The sequence below is a fragment of the Triticum urartu genome, chromosome 2 (assembly GCF_003073215.2).
Source record: "Triticum urartu cultivar G1812 chromosome 2, Tu2.1, whole genome shotgun sequence".
NCBI lineage: Eukaryota > Viridiplantae > Streptophyta > Magnoliopsida > Poales > Poaceae > Triticum > Triticum urartu.
The window spans coordinates 724,777,490-724,794,533 of record NC_053023.1 but is presented as its reverse complement, the minus strand read 5'-3'; the positions used below and the strand labels follow the sequence as shown (position 1 = coordinate 724,794,533).

General features: G+C 49.8%; 1 protein-coding gene across 1 annotated transcript; it reads left to right on the top strand.

Annotated features, from left to right (window-relative positions):
* The first annotated feature begins 1,679 nt into the window (after window positions 1–1,679).
* LOC125534379 (BTB/POZ domain-containing protein At5g03250-like) lies at window positions 1,680–5,622 on the top strand. Its single transcript, XM_048697630.1, has 4 exons — window positions 1,680–1,753; window positions 2,182–2,251; window positions 3,732–4,970; window positions 5,047–5,622. The coding sequence occupies exons 1-4, from the start codon at window positions 1,680–1,682 to the stop codon at window positions 5,620–5,622; spliced, it is 1,959 nt and encodes a 652-aa protein (XP_048553587.1).
* The last annotated feature ends 11,422 nt before the right edge of the window (window positions 5,623–17,044 follow it).

Here is a 17,044-nt window from a genome sequence, read left to right as displayed (position 1 = left end):
GGCTGGTTCCTCGTCGGGACGCCGCCGCGGCTCGCCATCGCCACCACGCCGGGCCCCCGCGCCGCTCGCCTTCTCCATCGCGCCCATGTCCGCCGGCGAGCGCGACCGGCATTATGTCCGCTCGTCGGTGTGCCGCCGTTATTGGGAGACGAGGACGCCGCTCCCCTGGAGCGACGTCCATCTCCCCAATAACTGGCATCTCTCCGCCGACCGGGTCCCGATCCCGCCGGTCCCGACGAGCGGCCGTGCGCGCGACAAGGAGATCGAGCGCCGCCGCCGCCTCCTCCCCAACGATCTCTTCTATGACCCCAGGTACGCCCCCGACTCCGGGCTCTGGGACACCTGGTTTCGTGACGAGCACAACACCAGGCGCGCGTCGTTCTTCGCCGGCACCTCGACGGGGCCGCGGCGGCCACGACAGGAGCGCGCAGCGCCTGCTCCCCAGGAGTGCGGGCGTAGGCGGGTGCGCGGCATCACGCCCACGCCGTCGCCTTCGCCGTCTCCATCGCCGCCACCACCTCCTCGCATGACGGAGGAGGAGGAGGCCCGTCTCATGGCGCGTGTCATGGAGGACTCCATGTACACGCATGATGAGCGGCAATGGGAGGGCCTGGAGGAGATGACGGCCCGCTCCGCTGCCAGCGAGGTAGCCATCCCCGAGGAGGAGGAGCCGGTGGCCGCGTTCCAGCAGCTGCTGGGCCAGGGGTGGGGTTGGTCCTGCACTGCTCCGGAGATGGTCGCCGGCGTGGGCGTGAACTTGTGCCCCACTTCGTCGCGGTCATCGGAGCGGGAGGCGTCGCCACGGGAGGAGGTGGTGCAGGCACCTCCGGCTGTCCAGCCCGCCCCCGTCTACCACGCACTGCCGGCCTTCGTCGACCTCGTCAGCGACGACGACGACACCGGCGGCCAGTGAAGACGGCGACGGCCACGGCATCGACGGGCGCGGCAGGAGCGCACGGGAAGCTTTTTTTTATTTTAGTTTTATATGTTAATTATGAAACTGGGCCTTTTAAGTGGCCGTGGAAATTAGGCCGTTTTGTGACCGACCCCTATATATGTTTTATGTTTTTTAATTATGTTTATTTACTTTTTTAGTTATTTCATTATAGTTTTTATTTTATTTTTATTCACGTCCACCCCGGACATGATTTGGGGTGCGGCCGCACGGTGGGCGCACGCACGACCCATCTGACAAAGCCGGACACGGGCGAACCCATCGGCGCCCCAAAGGAACAAAATCCGGCCAATTCGAACATTCGTTTAAGGTCGCGCGGGTGGAGTTGGCCTTACAAGCAGCCTAAGAAATCATCCGGTTTATTTGTAGCGGCGGTCACTTTGTGAGTGGTGTCTGATTGGCGCTTTGTGCGAAGGTGTCAAAATCGAGGTCTACGGGGCGAAGCAGCTTTGGGTTTGGGTTTGCGCGGAAGTAGGCGGGGCCGTTGCCTGGCGCGGGCGGGCGGGCCCACCTGTCGGCGCACGCGTGGAGCTCCCGCTGACCGACCTCCACGGGTTCCTCCCGCACATGCATGCCGTTCGGTTCGTTCGTCTCGTCTTCTCTCCTGGTTTTTCCTTTTCCTTTCCCTTTCTCCGATCTCGTCGCGGCGTCTCCCGGCCGGCCGGCTCCTCCCTCCCTCCCCACGCGCGATCGATGATACAGTGACCCGCTGACTGGCTGATTGATGGCGGCGGCTACGACGAGGGTTCTCGGATCCAAATCGCCCGACTGCTTCCAGCTCCGGGACCCTAATTCCTGGTACCTCCCTCCTCCTCATCACATAACCGTGTTGATCGATTTCCCGTCGTCCCATCTCCCTGCGTCGCTTTCCATTTTAGAAAATCCACTGCTGCATTTGGTGAAAGGAATTTGTTCCTTGGCGGTAAGATCATGTGGGAGCGCTGGCCTGGCCATATCCGCCACCTGACCGAATCTGAGTGAACACCTTGGACAAATGATGTAGCAGTACAAGGTAGTGGCGAATGAGAGGAAGATTTCAGTAGCCATTTGTCTCAGGAGAAACTTTCAGATTATTCAGGAGCGAAACAGCACATAACCTTCAGTAGATACCTTTCCTGCACTTCTGCAATTGGGAACACAGTTCAAAACAACAGCATTACAGAGTACTAGTATGTTGTTGATCTTGTGGCTCACAAATCACACTGCCTTCCTTGCCATTCTTGCAGGGTTTGCTTGACCGAGCTTGCGAGCGATGTGGTCGTCGAGGTCGGGGACATCTCCTTTCATCTCCACAAGGTACGTACGTTTCCTTTCTGTATCTCTGTCGTATATTGCTCAACCGAGACACGTCTCCGTTCCGGTGATTCTGGAATCCAGTGTCAAATTGTCACATGATGCTTAGAGTTTGAAAATTCTATCCATCCACATGCACTAATCAAAATCCTCCATGAATGATTATGACTTGATTTTTGGCAAAAGAAAAAAGATTATGACTTGATATGCTACCTAAAGCAGCCGCCGGGCTAGCCCGCGCGCTGCTGATGAAGGTGGCGGCGGGGCCCTCGCTGCCCCGCCTCGCTCGCGGGGGGCCCCGGGTTCCGGGGCGGCGGCCCCGGCTGGTGAGGCGCCCCAGCTTTCGGCATCTAGTGGCGCGGGCGCGGGCCGGCGGATCTCGGCCGTGCGGGCGGCGAATCCACCGGAGGACGCGGGCTAGGGCGTGGCGGCGTCAGATCTGGCCATCTCCATTCCTACACCTCTCCAGCGAGCTCATCCCCCAGATCTGGCCTGCTCCGTTGAGGAGCTTCGGTTTTCGTCAGGTGGGAGCGGGTGCCGGGATGCAGGACCGGGGGAAACCCTGCTAGCCTTGCCGGCTGCGACGGCGGCGACGCCCACGGGCGCCGCTCACCTTCCTGGAGGCGTCGGTCAGGTCCTGTTCCCCACCCCCGTCCCCCTTGTCTCCCGGGTTAACACCTCAACTCTGTTGGACGGTGGCGACGCCTCTGGCGTCGTAACCTTCTTGAAGGCGCTGATTTTGGGAACAAGGATGGGATGTGGGCTTTGTTGCGGTGTGGGCGGAGGGCGTGTTCATCCTAGCTGCTCACCCTCTTTCGTGCCAGAGCTTTGGTCTTTGGCGTTTGGTTGCTCTAGGTGAGTCGACGGCGGCAAGCGGGGATCGCCTAGTTCCGCTCTTGTGGCTTCCTTGGATACCAGCCATCCAGGTTCTAGGGTGAACATGTCCATCACTCAACGGTTCGGCGCCCTTGAGCTGGGCGAGGAGGCAGGGGCCTTCTTTGATGATGGATCCGGTAGGCTGCGTCTTCTCCAAGTCCTAGAGTTTTTTGGCAACGACATGCTTTGTTTTGTCGTCGTTCCCCTCTCCTGAGCCGGCTGCCGTCTCCTCCTTGGCTCTGTGCATGCAAGAGGTCGCTGACATCTCCAAGCATTTGCTCTTTGTTTCTCTAGCTTGTTGTATGTAAGCATTGTGAGCTGCTCCCGGCGTCTCTGTACCTTTCGCCGTTTTTCTGTTCTTTTTCTTTGTTTGGTGTGTGGTTGTAATCTTGCTTTGTAATCCTGGCCGGTTGTTGGCTTTGTTAATTCAAAGCCGGGCTCCTCTAAAGCCTTCGTTCTAAAAAAAATATGCTACTCACAACTGAAACTGTCCCATCTCTTTCACTGGCTTGTAATTTGCTTGCTGCACTTGTAAATTGTTGATTCTTTCATATTTACTCTACTGACAACATGCAGCAAGATAACTTCCCTCTGTGTTTCCATCCAGTTCCCCTTAATCAGCCGGAGCACCACGCTGCAGAAGCTCATCGCCGAGTCCACCACCTCTTCCGACGACCAAGACGGCGGCAAGCCTTGCACCGTGCAGCTCGACGACCTCCCGGGCGGCGCGGCGACCTTCAGGCTCGCCGCCAAGTTCTGCTACGATATCCAATTCGAGCTCAACGCGGCCAACGTCGTCCCCGTGCGCTGCGCGGCCCAGCGCCTGGGCATGGCCGGCGAGGGCAACCTCGCCGCCCACGCCGAGGCCTTCTTCGTCCGCGACGTGCTAGGCAGCTGGGACGCGGCCGTGCGCGCGCTGCAGGCGTGCGACGACGGCGATGACGTCGTGCGGCAGCTCGCCGAGGACCTCCTCCTCGCGCCCCAGTGCATCGAGTCGCTGGCGGCCAAGGCGTGCGCCGACCCGACGCTCTTCGGCTGGCCCATGGTCGAGAACTACACGGCGAGGTGCGTCGATGCCGCGGCGCCGCCCGTGATGTGGAACGGGATCAGCACCTACGGGAAGCCGCGGTCGCCGGGCGCCGGGTGGTGGTACAGGCAGGCGTCGTCGCTCCGGCTGCCCCTGTACAAGCGGCTCATCTCCGAGATGCGGTCCAGGGGCATGAGCCCCGAGGGCATCGCCGGCTCGCTCGCGCACTACGCCAGGCGGCACCTCTCCGGCCTCAACCGGCGCGACGTTGCCGGCGACGTCGGCGCGTCGGACACCACGTCGTCCGATGACGTGGTCGGCGAGCAGCGTGTGCTGCTGGAGGAGATCGTGGCGCTGCTCCCCGCGGAGAAGGGCGTCGCGACGACGAGGTTCCTGCTCGGCATGCTCCGCACGGCGACGGTCCTGCACGCCAGCGCGGCGTGCCGGGATGCTCTGGAGAGGCGGGCCGGCGAGCAGCTGGAAAAGGCGGCGCTGGAGGACCTCCTGATCCCCAACACCAGCTACTCCACGGACACGCTCTACGACGTGGACTGCATGCAGCGCATGCTGGAGCAGTTCCTGCTGTCCAACACGACGGCGTACGCCGATCCCTTGCCGGAGATCACGGCGGACGAGGCCCCGCCCGGAGAGCTCATGCCGGCCAGCACGGTAGCCAAGCTCGTCGACGGGTACCTCGCCGAGGTCGGCACGGACGCCAACCTCAAGTGCTCCCAGTTCCAGCAAATCGTGGCGCTTGTCCCTGACTACGCCCGGTCCCTCGACGATGGCCTCTACCGCGCCATCGACATCTTCATCAAGGTAGGTAATGGCCGGCGGCGGCCATGGATTACTGAATGTTCTTGAGCTTGAGTTTGATACCTTTCTGTCATGGCAGGCGCACCCGTGGCTGACGGAGTCGGAGCGGGAGCAGCTGTGCCGGCTGATGAACTGCCAGAAGCTGTCGCTGGAGGCGTGCACGCACGCGGCGCAGAACGAGCGGCTGCCGCTGCGGGTGGTGGTGCAGGTGCTCTTCTTCGAGCAGCTGCGGCTGCGCACCACGGTGGCCAGCTGGTTCTTCGTCGGCGACAACAACGCCGCCGTCGCCGACCAGGGGTCCCCAAGGAGCTCCCGCCCGAGGAAGAGCCGGACCGGCGAGGTGGACTTCGGCATGGGGTCGGAGAACAACGACCACGAAGAGGTCGAGGTGTACACGCCCGGGAGCAGCAGCGAGCCGGCGTCGGCGATGAGCGTGCACGAGATCCGGCAGAGGGTGGTGGGCCTGGAGGGGGAGTGCTCCAGCATGCGGCAGGAGATGCACCGGCTAGGGAAGCCCAAGGGAGCGCTCAGTAGGCTGTTCCGGAAGCTCGGGCTCAGTGGCGGCGGCAGGACGTCGTCGTCACGCCAGCAGCAGCCACGATTGCCAAGCTCGGGCGACGAGAAGCGCAGCAGGTTCTTGGATTTGGGGTGTTAGTTTTGGAAGATGTAGCTCGGTCGCATGTGATTTTCAGATTGTAAAATAGGAGCACTTAGCACACTGGTTCCGTTTTATTCCCGCTGGAATAAGAATTTTTTGAACAGCTGATTATTTCTTCAGGTATTGATTTAGGTGAAAGCAGATATACAAGTTTTCCTAGCATAATTTTGGCAAGAAATAGATACAGTCTGGAAGAAAGAATAGGAGCAGCTAGCTTTGATAATTCTCCTCGAGACAGGACTTTCAACACCTACACCTTCTATGAACAGTAAATTAGTAAACAACTGAAAGTGAAATAAAATAAAAATCTGAAACTCCGGGGGACCAAAGATGATCAAACATCCGATGTTCTTGCAAAGTTTCAGCCATAAATAACATTCGAGGAGACCTCACCTAAAGAAATAACATCAGTGTTCAAAGTTTATGTGCACTTTTGAGCAGTGATTTTTTTTTGGTGGGGGCTCCTCGAATGTTATTTGTGGCAGAAACTTTGCAAGAACGTCAAATTTTTTATCATGTTTGATCCCCCAAAGTTTCATATTTTTTTATTATGTTTTCAATTTTTTTATGTACTGTTCATGAGGGTGTAGTGGTACCCAGGGGCTGTCATACATTTTCCTTATCCTAAATAATCATATCGTTCTCCCAAGAACACTGTTAAATTTACAGGTTCCAAGTTGAGTAATTGCACGAAGAGTTAAAAACATTCACGAACACCGAAAAGATCTGCTAATGTTCCATCTGAATCTAAAAAGGGAGTGATGGAAACTTCTGCTATTAACTTTCACCCTGCATTTTCTGTCGAAGCTTTGCTCTTCATCCAAAGTGGCTGTTGATTTTGTGCCCCTTGTGCAAAATGATCTGCTCCCTGTTTCTGATGCTCCTTCATTGTGCTATATTCTGAAGCTGATTTTCTATCAGATGCTCCTACTGTGGAAACTTTTGACAGCAATCCTTACTGCAGAAAATTTACTGCTCCAACTTGCTGAAAATACTTGACGATTCCGTTAATTTCTTGCGAACAGCCCAAAAGAGATCAATCATCCATTAGTAAAAGAACATCCTTTTGATGATCCCGTTGGAACCAAGGAGCATGCTAGATGTGCCACAGGCACCCATCCAGTAAAAAAAGAGAGAGAGACTTTACTCTTGGAAGCTAATGTGAAAGTGATGAAAAGAAAGGATGAACAGATAGAATAACATCTGAGTCGAGCCATGAAATGCAAACAGATCGATTACAAAGACTTCAACATTCTAACAAACCACTAAGAGTTAAATAGTCGGGTACACAGATAATTTAACAAACAACTAAGAGTTAAATAGTCGGTACACAAATATTTTAACAAACCACCCAGAGTTAAATAGTTGGATAGCATAAGCTAGAGTCGAACACCTTACATGCATGATACACAAATTCTTCAAGGCTCTACCGCTGGGCAATCCACCAGGAGGTCCTGCTTCTCCTTGACAAGGAGGGACCAAGCAACAACGATCTTCACCTTACTGTTGCCAACCGAACATTCACTCTCACTAGTTTGGCAAAGCTTGGCAGGGAATTCAACCTTCGAATCTTGAGCGGCGTGACCAGACTCCAAGTAGGTTCGTATGACAACTACCATTGTTCCTTGTGATTGCGCTGACACAACATTCCTTGACAGATGAAGGTAACCATCTGATCCTACACGCACTTCATCATCACCGCGACAATCAAGCAACACAATTTCATCTGCATCAGCCACAACTTCATCTGCAGCAGCAGATAAGGAGCAAGCAACTCGGCATCCATGTTCGAAAGGCCAATCCCCTTCAACAACGCATACACCCAAGACAGTGGCCTGGACCGCTTCAGAAATCTGCTTAAATTTTAACTCCGCTACACACAAACTGTTCTCGAACTTGAGAGAGGTACCTGTACCGTCATACCGCTTGCTAAGAGTGATCAATTCTTTGTCTTGGGATTCCTCTCCCTCTTCTATTTTCAGTTCAATTTCAAAGTCAACAGGACCCAGAGCTACAATTGCATGAGCCGGACCAGTCAAACATAAAGAAGAGCCCTGCAAGCATCATATCATTAACACTTAATTGCGATGGTTTGGCAAAAACTGCTTACTTAATTGCAATATAGACTACAAAAGCACAAAGAAGAAACAATGGAAAACAAAGAGAAAACTGAATACAATACTTACATTTTCATTGAGTTCTTGAGAGTTAAGACTTGACCGAGAGAAGACAATGTTGCGGTTGCGATCCACGCTGTCTCGAGCAGCGACCACTCCGTACAGTTTTAGTGGCCAGTTCAATCCTTTTTTTAGTTCAAGAATTTGCATGGAGTAGATCTGCAAGGTGCTCCCAGTGACACCACAAGAGGATCGGATGGTATTGGGTGTGTAGTGCGTAAAATGCATAGGGCTCAATGTGGCTGCAGTAAAAAGTAAAGGCGAGTGCACACTGTCAGAAATATAATATTGAACAACCAAATTAAGCAAAGTATATTCCTTTTACTTATACAAGGAGAACGGAAGCTAGTGATCTGCTACAACTTGATTCGAATTTTACAACCAATAACATGTACGTATGTGTCCCTTGTTTTTGCTTGTGTGTGGCGACTCTCGACTAACAGCCCTGCAAAAAGTTATAGTGGGTTTGCTTTTGACACATTTTGAAGTTTGAACCAGTTTTCTACCAAGCTTAATTAATGGAGTCCCACAAGTACATTCCATAGTTCAGCTAGCAACGCGACAAATTGCACTAATATTTGAAGCAAAAATATGAATACTCCACACTGTAAATCATGAACATTGTAACCGTAAAAAGTGTTTAAGTATAACAGTGAATGATAAAAGTGCTTACAGGTAGAAGCAAAGAAATTTTAAACTTCATAAATGATCATGAAACAAATACAAGAAAGAAAAAGCACCAGAAATTACACGACCCTATAAAGCAGAACTACATGTAGAAAAAAAAACTTATAGAAATGATCACTATAAAAAAAAGGTAAATGGCAAGTCATGCTTGTGAACCTATACTGAAAATAAATTCTACCCTGAACCATGAAGCAAAAAAGATACGAGCCCTTACAACATGTCACTTGTGATGTGTTGAGAATAATAATACCACGGAAAACACATTTACTCAACACTGTAAAAACTAGACAGGTAAAAATTAAAATAGCTTAAGAAGCACAGTAATCCATGTACAAACACTAATGAATACCAAGCTACAAAACAAGCCCTTAATGCTATAAGCCTATAACTGATGTTTCTCTATACTAGTAGAAAAGTTCAGAAGTAGAGGGATCACTTTGCACTTACAGTTTGACCAAAAATTACAACTGCCTACAGAATGTAATTCGTGAACATTTGAACTATAATAAAGTTCAGACAACACTGTAAGATCTTGAAGTGAACACATGAACTTAAAGTGGATTTATTGAACCAAAAGAATATAATGACAGCAGGCTGAAACTCCTTATCATTTGAACAGCAACAAAAAAGCTCTAAAAACTGAAACTCATATGCACTTCTCAAGACAGAAAAGCAACTTCTAAAAAATTTGGCCATATGCATTTTGACTGCAACTGTTATGCATTTTTGACTCTACAACCTGACATTCAAGAAAATGAAAAGTTTAATTCATGAACATGAGGACTGCAATTTCTGTAGGAGTCAACGGGAAACAGAACACATGTTTCCTACCAAGTTAAGAACAAAAGAATACATCACTATATAAATCAAATCATATTGTAGCATTGGAGGGAATACTGTAACCCCCAACATACATACAAACATACATTAGGCCTCACAGGGGAAAAGTATTAGTCAACATATACAATAGAAATTAGTGCTTAAAGTAAACTCTATACGTCGCAACTATAAGAAATTAAATCAACTACCAAGTGTTCTGACGCATGAAAAAAAAGCCTAGCATAACAAAATCCACATCATGTAGGAAGCTGCAAAGCAAGTGTTGAATGACATAACTCTTGTTTCTCTAAACTGACAGAAAGGCCTCAACATGAGAATTTGCAGTTAGATTTGGACCAAAATGACTAACAAACAAGGCTTACTCAGAACATTCCCTAAACCGGGGGCCATATAAAAGACATAATCATTTATATTAATGAGCACCCAAATAACAGAGCGCAACAACCAGCTCGAGAGAAACAAAAACAGCCAGTGGTAATAAAAAAATACTCCTACAAATTTGAGTTCTATGCTAGTGATATGCTAGAATTTCTAGACAATCAAAGAGATTAAAGTTAAACAAATCAAAAGATGCATGTTTTGCTTACTTTTGTCTCGGAAGTCGCCGCACCTTACACTCTTGCTGCCCCATCCAGTTTCCCAACCGTCACGATGATCCGCGAAGAATTCCTCGCTCACCTCCATCCGCTTCTTGAGATACTCCATTGTGGCCATCTCCTTCTTCTCCCTCTCATCCTCCTCCTTGTCCTTCTTCTCCCTCTCCTCCTGCTCCTTCTCCCTCTCCTTCTTCCACCTCAACTCAATCTCCTTGTCCTTCCCACTCCCCATCTTCTTCTCCGTGTAGTACCTCTCCCTCTCCTTCTCCTTCTCCTCCCATCGCTTCCACTTCAACATGTTGTGCTGACGCACCTCCTCCGCCCTTTTCTTCAGCGTCTCCACCACCTTCTCGTAGAACTCCTCCTCCTCCCTGGTAACTACTAACGCCAGCTCGTTCTCGTGACTCAAGGGTTCTCTCAGGAACTTGTCGTGGAGATCCAAGAATGTGTTCTTCTGCTCCTCCTCCGCCTGCTCATTATCGTGGGTGTCTTCGTACAACTCCTTGCAGGCGTGCATTAATCCGGACGTCGAGTTAACCAGCTCACCGGCCGTGTACGAGGAGAGGGTGGCACCGTCGGGTTTGACCACAGCATACGCCATAGACAGCATACGTGGCTCAGGTCCTCCGTATCCTGCAATATAGAATCGAAGTACCTCCCGAGTTGTTCCTCTGTCGAAGCCGATTCTTCCGTCTCCATCTCCGGAACCTGGACCTGGACGGGCGCCGTGTAATCCTTTCCAGCGAGCCTCCGGACTAGAGTTATTTCTTCTCCTAGCCCTCGCCGCTTCCAGACGGAGACCCCGGAGGTGAGGGAGGCGAGCAGGTACCTGCGCTCCCTGTGCAGAGACATGATCTCCTTTACCACGATGGAGGACTCAGGAGCAGGGCCGGCCCATAGGCCGGGCAAAAGGGGCGACCGCCCCGGGCCCCAAGAGGGGAGGGGCCCAACTAAAACTTACACTAGTAAGATTTTTGGTAAGCACAAAACTGCAGCGAGAGGAGTGGCTGAGGGCAGATCGGGATCATCTGCAGGCCAGGAGGAAGGAAAAGCCTGGTCGGCACTTTGAAATATACCTATACTCTCGAAGATCAAACTATTCATCTGGCGTTTGGCACGGCATTCGCTGCATACCACGGATGTGTTACACCACAGGAATATGGCAACCCAGGGCACATGTCCTTTGTGTGGATGCCAAGACTCGTGGCGGCATGCTTTGATCTCCTGTACGATGTCGAGGTGTGTGTGGGCACTATCGGATGCAGATGTGCTGCTAGCGATGGCAGAACTAGAGGAACCAAGTGCAAAGAGATGGTTGTTTGAATTATACAGCAGGATGGATCACTCCAAGTTTACAACAATGGTTGTCACACTTTGAGCGATTTGGTATGCTCGGCGAAAAGCTGTGTACGAGGCAATCTTTCAAGCGCCGCACCAAACTGTTTCTTTTGTGAACAACTTCCTTGCGGACTTGCAACATATCCCTAAGGTGAACATGACGGTGAGCATGTCAGCACGGGCGGCCAGGACTCAACGCTGGCTCGCTTCAGGAACCGCCACTGTCAAAGTGAACGTTGATGGAGCAGTAGCTCGGAGCAGAAGGGCGAAGCTGTGGCTGCACTATGTCGAGATGAGAATGGCAACTACCTAGGGTCTTCTGGAGTGTTCTACAAAGGTGTCGTTGATCCAACGGTCTTAGAAACCTTTTCTTGCAGAGAGGGACTAGCTTTGGCAGAAGATCTGGATGTTCATGATGTGGTTCTGGCTTCCGATTGTGAAGGAGTAATTAATGACATCAACTGGGGAACAAGTGGACCGAACGCAACAATCACACATGAAATAATAGCTCGTAGTTCTGGTTTTTCTTCTTCCAAGTTTATTTTTGAGCGTAGAAACTTCAATTTGGAGGCTCATAATCTCGCAAAATATGCATATAATCTAGGCATAGATAGAGATGTGTGGTTGGGCAATCCTCATGACTCAACTATTGTACCTATGAACATGTCTTTGAATCAATAAAGCTTGCGAGATCTCTCCAAAAAAGAATATACATTACATCTGGAATATTATTCAATGGATAAAATAGAGCCTCAATTAGCATAAGCATAAGTTCACACCACATACTGATAAGTTATACCACGCTTAGGCAAACCAATCCGACTGTGGAGTTGAGTTCAAATACATTAGTCTCTCTTTTACAATGCATGTCTTAGTATCATAATAAAAATTATGATATATCGATTTCAATGTTTAAATCAATGCACAATTTTTAATTTGATAAACGTCTAGGCATCTCATTTGCACCAAACTAAATTAAGTGAATCTGGACGAGCACATTAGGTAATCGAATCATGCGTAAAAGTATAACCAACAACATTTTTGGTTCTTCGAATTACTAAACCTATTATGCAGGCCACATTTTCTATGCCCTAGAAGTTTCCATGAATATGACCACCTAATATATACTAGAAATTGCTATAAAAATATTTGTTGGTATGTCTATAATTTATAAATCTATATCGTAATATTCAATATAACATGAAAAGATATATGAACACACGCATGTATAAGCAAATGTGTATACACTACACCGTTTATGCAATATTAGAAAAATAAATATGAAAGATTGTCTTAACAATAAAGAAAAGTTTTGATACATCATAAATTTTTCATTTTGTAAAATTAAAATTTTCAATTATATACATTACAGATGCATACCAAATAATAATATAAATGTTATTTGAAAACATTTCATGTGGCTAAGTAATAAAAAATATTAATTACAATTATAATATGATACACTTAGTTTAAAATAAGTATAAAAGTTTAATATGAAAAACAATTATTTTACATTGCCTCGGGCCCAAAAATATATTGGACCAGCCCTGCTCAGGAGACTGCTGCTCCTCCGGGACACCCTCCATCTCGCTAGTATTCAGGCTTGCCGTCTACGACTACGAGCGAGTATACTCGCCGCCGCGGCTGCGTGGTCCTATGAGATGAGATTAGCGTTTCAAGGAAACAGCCCGGTCCTATCCTATTAATCGCTCCTAGCTGCGCGCTTTGTTTAGTTTAGATTCCGTTTCTAGCCGCGCGTACGCTACGAGTACGTGAGTACATCTCGTATCGCTCTTTTTCTTAGATTGGATGGATTGCATCGGAACGCATATATCTCGCGTACAAATTCAAGACCGAAACGCACGCACGCCGCCTGTTGACTTTTTCCTTCCGCCACGTACGCCTGCAGACTCGACCTCTTCTTCCTCTCCAATTTCGGTTCGGCCCAAATTTTTGATCCGTCCGCCGGGAACTCAGCTCAGGCACCCACGTCCATCTGCAACAGTTATATAGTTTTTTTTAGAAAAGGAGGATGACCCCCGGCCTCTGCATCTGGGCGATGCATACGGCCACTTTATTAATTATTAACACAAAACCTTACAAAGCCATATAACAGCAAGACTAAAGCCACCGTCTAAGCAACAACTGTCGCTACACCTATCCAATTGATTAAGGGGCGCAGATAGTCTGGGCCTAATACCAAACAGACATCGCAGCCAAACATAAACATCTAATACCTGAGGTCTCAACCAGGACGCCTGCCGGATATGGGACACCTACCAGTCCGGCGCACTCCTCAACCAGGACGCCTGCCGGGTATGAGGCCACCGCAGCCACCTGCCACAAATCCATCTTCAGAGCTGTACTGTTGCATGTACCGTGCCAGGTCTCTCTGCCATCGACGCCACCACGACGCCCGACAGCGTCGTCCTCCTGCACGAGTCCATCCTCCCACAGCGAACTCCGAATCTGCACTGCGCCGCGTCGTCAAGATCCGTCACCATCAGTGTGTAGGATGAAGCACCGCTCCACCAAAGAATCCGTCCTCTGGTCCCTCGATCACGTGTGTACCTCCAAAAATGACGCCCCCAAGGGAGGAACTACACCAGAGCGCCGCCGTCATCCGATCATCCGATCTAGGGTTTCCCCCGGAGATAGCAGAGAGTGGCCTTGAACTTCTCCACCGCGATGCCTTCAAGAAGGGAACGACGCAGATAGCGCCGCCACCGCCGGCCTTAGCAGAAGCCGAAGGCAAGTTTTCACCCAGATCAGTTCGAAGGAATCCAACTCTCGTGCACGGGCCGCCGTCACCACCGGCACCACCGCATCCAGATCGCCGGCCACGCCGGGCCGCCGCCATCCCCCGCGCCGTTCGGGTCAAAGATGGAGCTGCCGACCGCGCACAGGGACCGCCGCCGCCTACACACGCCGGAGCGCCGCCGAGATCCCAGCGCCCGCCACCGCTTGCCGACGCCAACCGCCGCCCGAGCACTGGCGCCACCGTGGAGCCATCAGATCGGGGAGGAAGACGTCGCACGCCGACCACCCTCGCGGACCCCGCCGCACGCCCGGTGCGCCGGCACCACCGCGGCGCCATCAGATCGGGAAGAGGAGGAGCCCGCGCCTCGCCGCCCCGCGTAGACCACACTGCCGCCATCGCCGCAGTGCCACCAAAGGGGAGCCCCGCAGATCCGCCGGCGACCCGACCTGCCACCGAGCCGAGCACCGCCGCGAGGGCCGGCCGTCCCGCGCCGCCCAAGAGCCTCGCGAGGAGGGAGGGAGCCCCGCCGCCGCCGACGCACACGCGGGCTTTGCCCGGCAGCGTCCCCTGGCGGCGGCGAGGGAGAAGGAAGGCGAAGGAAGGGAGCGGCGACGGCGATCTAGGGTTCCGCCCGGGCCGCTCGCGGGAACGGCACGGGGGACGGCTCTAACGAGCAACTTATATATAGTTCATTCACTCACTGTTACTTCGTTCAAAAGTTGAAAGAAAGATTCAGGATGGAGTGTGTACCTTAGTGATCTTTAATTTTCTACTCCCTTTGTTCCGATTTATTTGTCGTTTAAGATCTGTTCCGACCAGGTGAAAAACGTATGAAATTACATGTTTGCCCCTCCACCCAGAACGATACCCCTCCGCCAGATTTGAAACCACCCAGCTGCACCTCCGCCGCCTTGCTCCTCCGCCCCCACCTTTGCCGCCCTGCTCCTCCTGGGCCTGGTCATCCTGTCGCCCCGTCCTCCTGGGCGTGGTCATCTCCACGACAGCCATCTCCTGGGCGTGGTCTGCTCCTCTGCCTCGTCCTGCAAATCAAATACAGCAAGCAGGCAGCAGCAGTTCATCACAGCAAATCAAATCAAGGGAAGTAAGGCTAGTAGTAATCCAGGGAAGTACTCCAACAAATCAAATCAAATCCAGGGGAGTAAGGTAGCATCAGTTAATGTCAGCAGAACACAACAACAGTTGAGGGCTCGACAAACGCCTCAGAGAAGAGAAGTTAAAGGATAAGTTTCATTACTTTTATCTGAAAGGAGTACTTAGAGAAGAGAAGAGAGAAGAAGACAGAAAGAAGAGAAAAGAAGAGAGAGAAAAGAGCATGAGGAGTACTTTCATTTACTGAAATTTTTACTTAAATTCAGTTAAAGTTTCAGTTAAGAAAAGGAAAAGGAAAAGGAAAAGGAAAAGAAGAGAGAGAAAAGAGAGCATGAGGAGTATCTAAAAGGAGTGCTCAGAGAAGAGAAGAGAGATTAAGAGAGGAAGAAGAGAGAAAGAAGAAAGAAGAAGAGAGCAAGAAGAGAGAAGAGAGAAACAAGAAAGAAATGGAAAAGTATCAGTTAAAGGAAAGGTTTCAGTTAAATAAAATTAAAGAAAAAGTTCCAGTTAATTAAAATTAAGCTACAACAGCAGCAAGCTACTCCTTTAAGCACAGAAGCAAGCAGCAGCAGGAGTAGTAGTTTCATTAAGAGAAGAGAAAGAGAAGAGAAGAGAAGAGAAGAGAAGAGAAAGAGAAGAGACAGAGAAGAGAAGCTGCACTGTACTCCTTCAAGCTACTCCTACTACTGGAGGAGTACTCCTGAATGACCAATGCTACTGGAGTACTCCTGAATGACTAAATGATTGGCCTATTCATTTGTTAACTGAAAAGGTTTACGTTAAATAAAGGAAAATATTTCAGTTTATTTTAATTAATAAAAGTGTTTCAGTTAATTTTAATTAACACAAAAGGTTTCAGTTAGTTTTAATTAACTAAAAAGGTTTAAGTTAATTAAAGGAAAATGTTTCAATTTATATTAATTAACAGAAAAATGTTTCAGTTAAAGTAGAGAAGAAAATACTCCTACACTTTACTGAAAAAGAAGAGAGGAAGAGAGGACATTGCTGCACTTGCTACAGAGAAGAGAAAGCAAATCAGCTACTGATCTTGTAGGGGACTGGAGTATTTATAATGTCTGCATTTGTGTCTTGGAAGGAGTATTTTCTGCATTTGTGTCTTGGAAGGAGTATTTATAATGTCTGCAAGGAAACTAGAGTATTTATAATGTCTGCATTTGTGTCTTGGAAGGAGTATTTTCTGTACTTACTGCTACTGATCTTGTAGGGGACAACTACTCAAGCAGTGCACTGCAAGCAAGCACACAAGAAGCAAGCAAAATTGCCAAGTTAGTGCACCAAGTCCAAATTCAGTTAAAACAGTTCTTCCTACTATTGAACTTTCGAACTGTAGAAATTTTGTTGCTTTCACTTGCCATAATCTACTCCAGCTAGTTGCTGCAAGTGGGTGCAATTATAAACTGCATGGCTACAGAAAACATGAGGACCAGCAAGCTAGTACTCCAAACTGTATGTAAAATGTGTTCCTACTAAAAAAACACAGGACATTATGCCTGTCAAATCTTTCAGTTCTCTTTATCAACCTACCGGTACAAAGAAAACTCATGCAGCGCCTACATGAGTACCAGGAGTATTTCTGAATTGTGATGCTAGGTTATTTATTTCTTACACAGTGCACCATTTAAAGACATTGATGTGATTATTTCTCTGCAAGACACTCTCTGTATTGAAAGTATCATGGCATGTGTTTGCAGGCAAGGAGCAGGGCAGGGCACCCTTTGTACACAATCCAGCAAGGATGAGTACCTACCCGACGCAGGGGACGGAGAGGACGACGACGGTGACGCTTCTCCGGTGCTCCAGGCGCAGGCATATTGGAAGTGGCAAATACTCCAGGCCCAGGAATGGTGTGTGCCTCCTCTTTCTGCTGCAACCCTTTCCCTTGCTCTGAA

Excerpts from the sequence above, each read along its gene's own strand:
- LOC125534379 (XM_048697630.1), top strand. The coding sequence starts at position 1,680 with ATGGCGGCGGCTACGACGAGGGTTCTCGGATCCAAATCGCCCGACTGC. Across the intron at positions 1,754-2,181 it reads CTCCGGGACCCTAATTCCTG|GGTTTGCTTGACCGAGCTTG; the intron begins GTACCTCCCTCC and ends CCATTCTTGCAG. Across the intron at positions 2,252-3,731 it reads TCTCCTTTCATCTCCACAAG|TTCCCCTTAATCAGCCGGAG; the intron begins GTACGTACGTTT and ends GTTTCCATCCAG.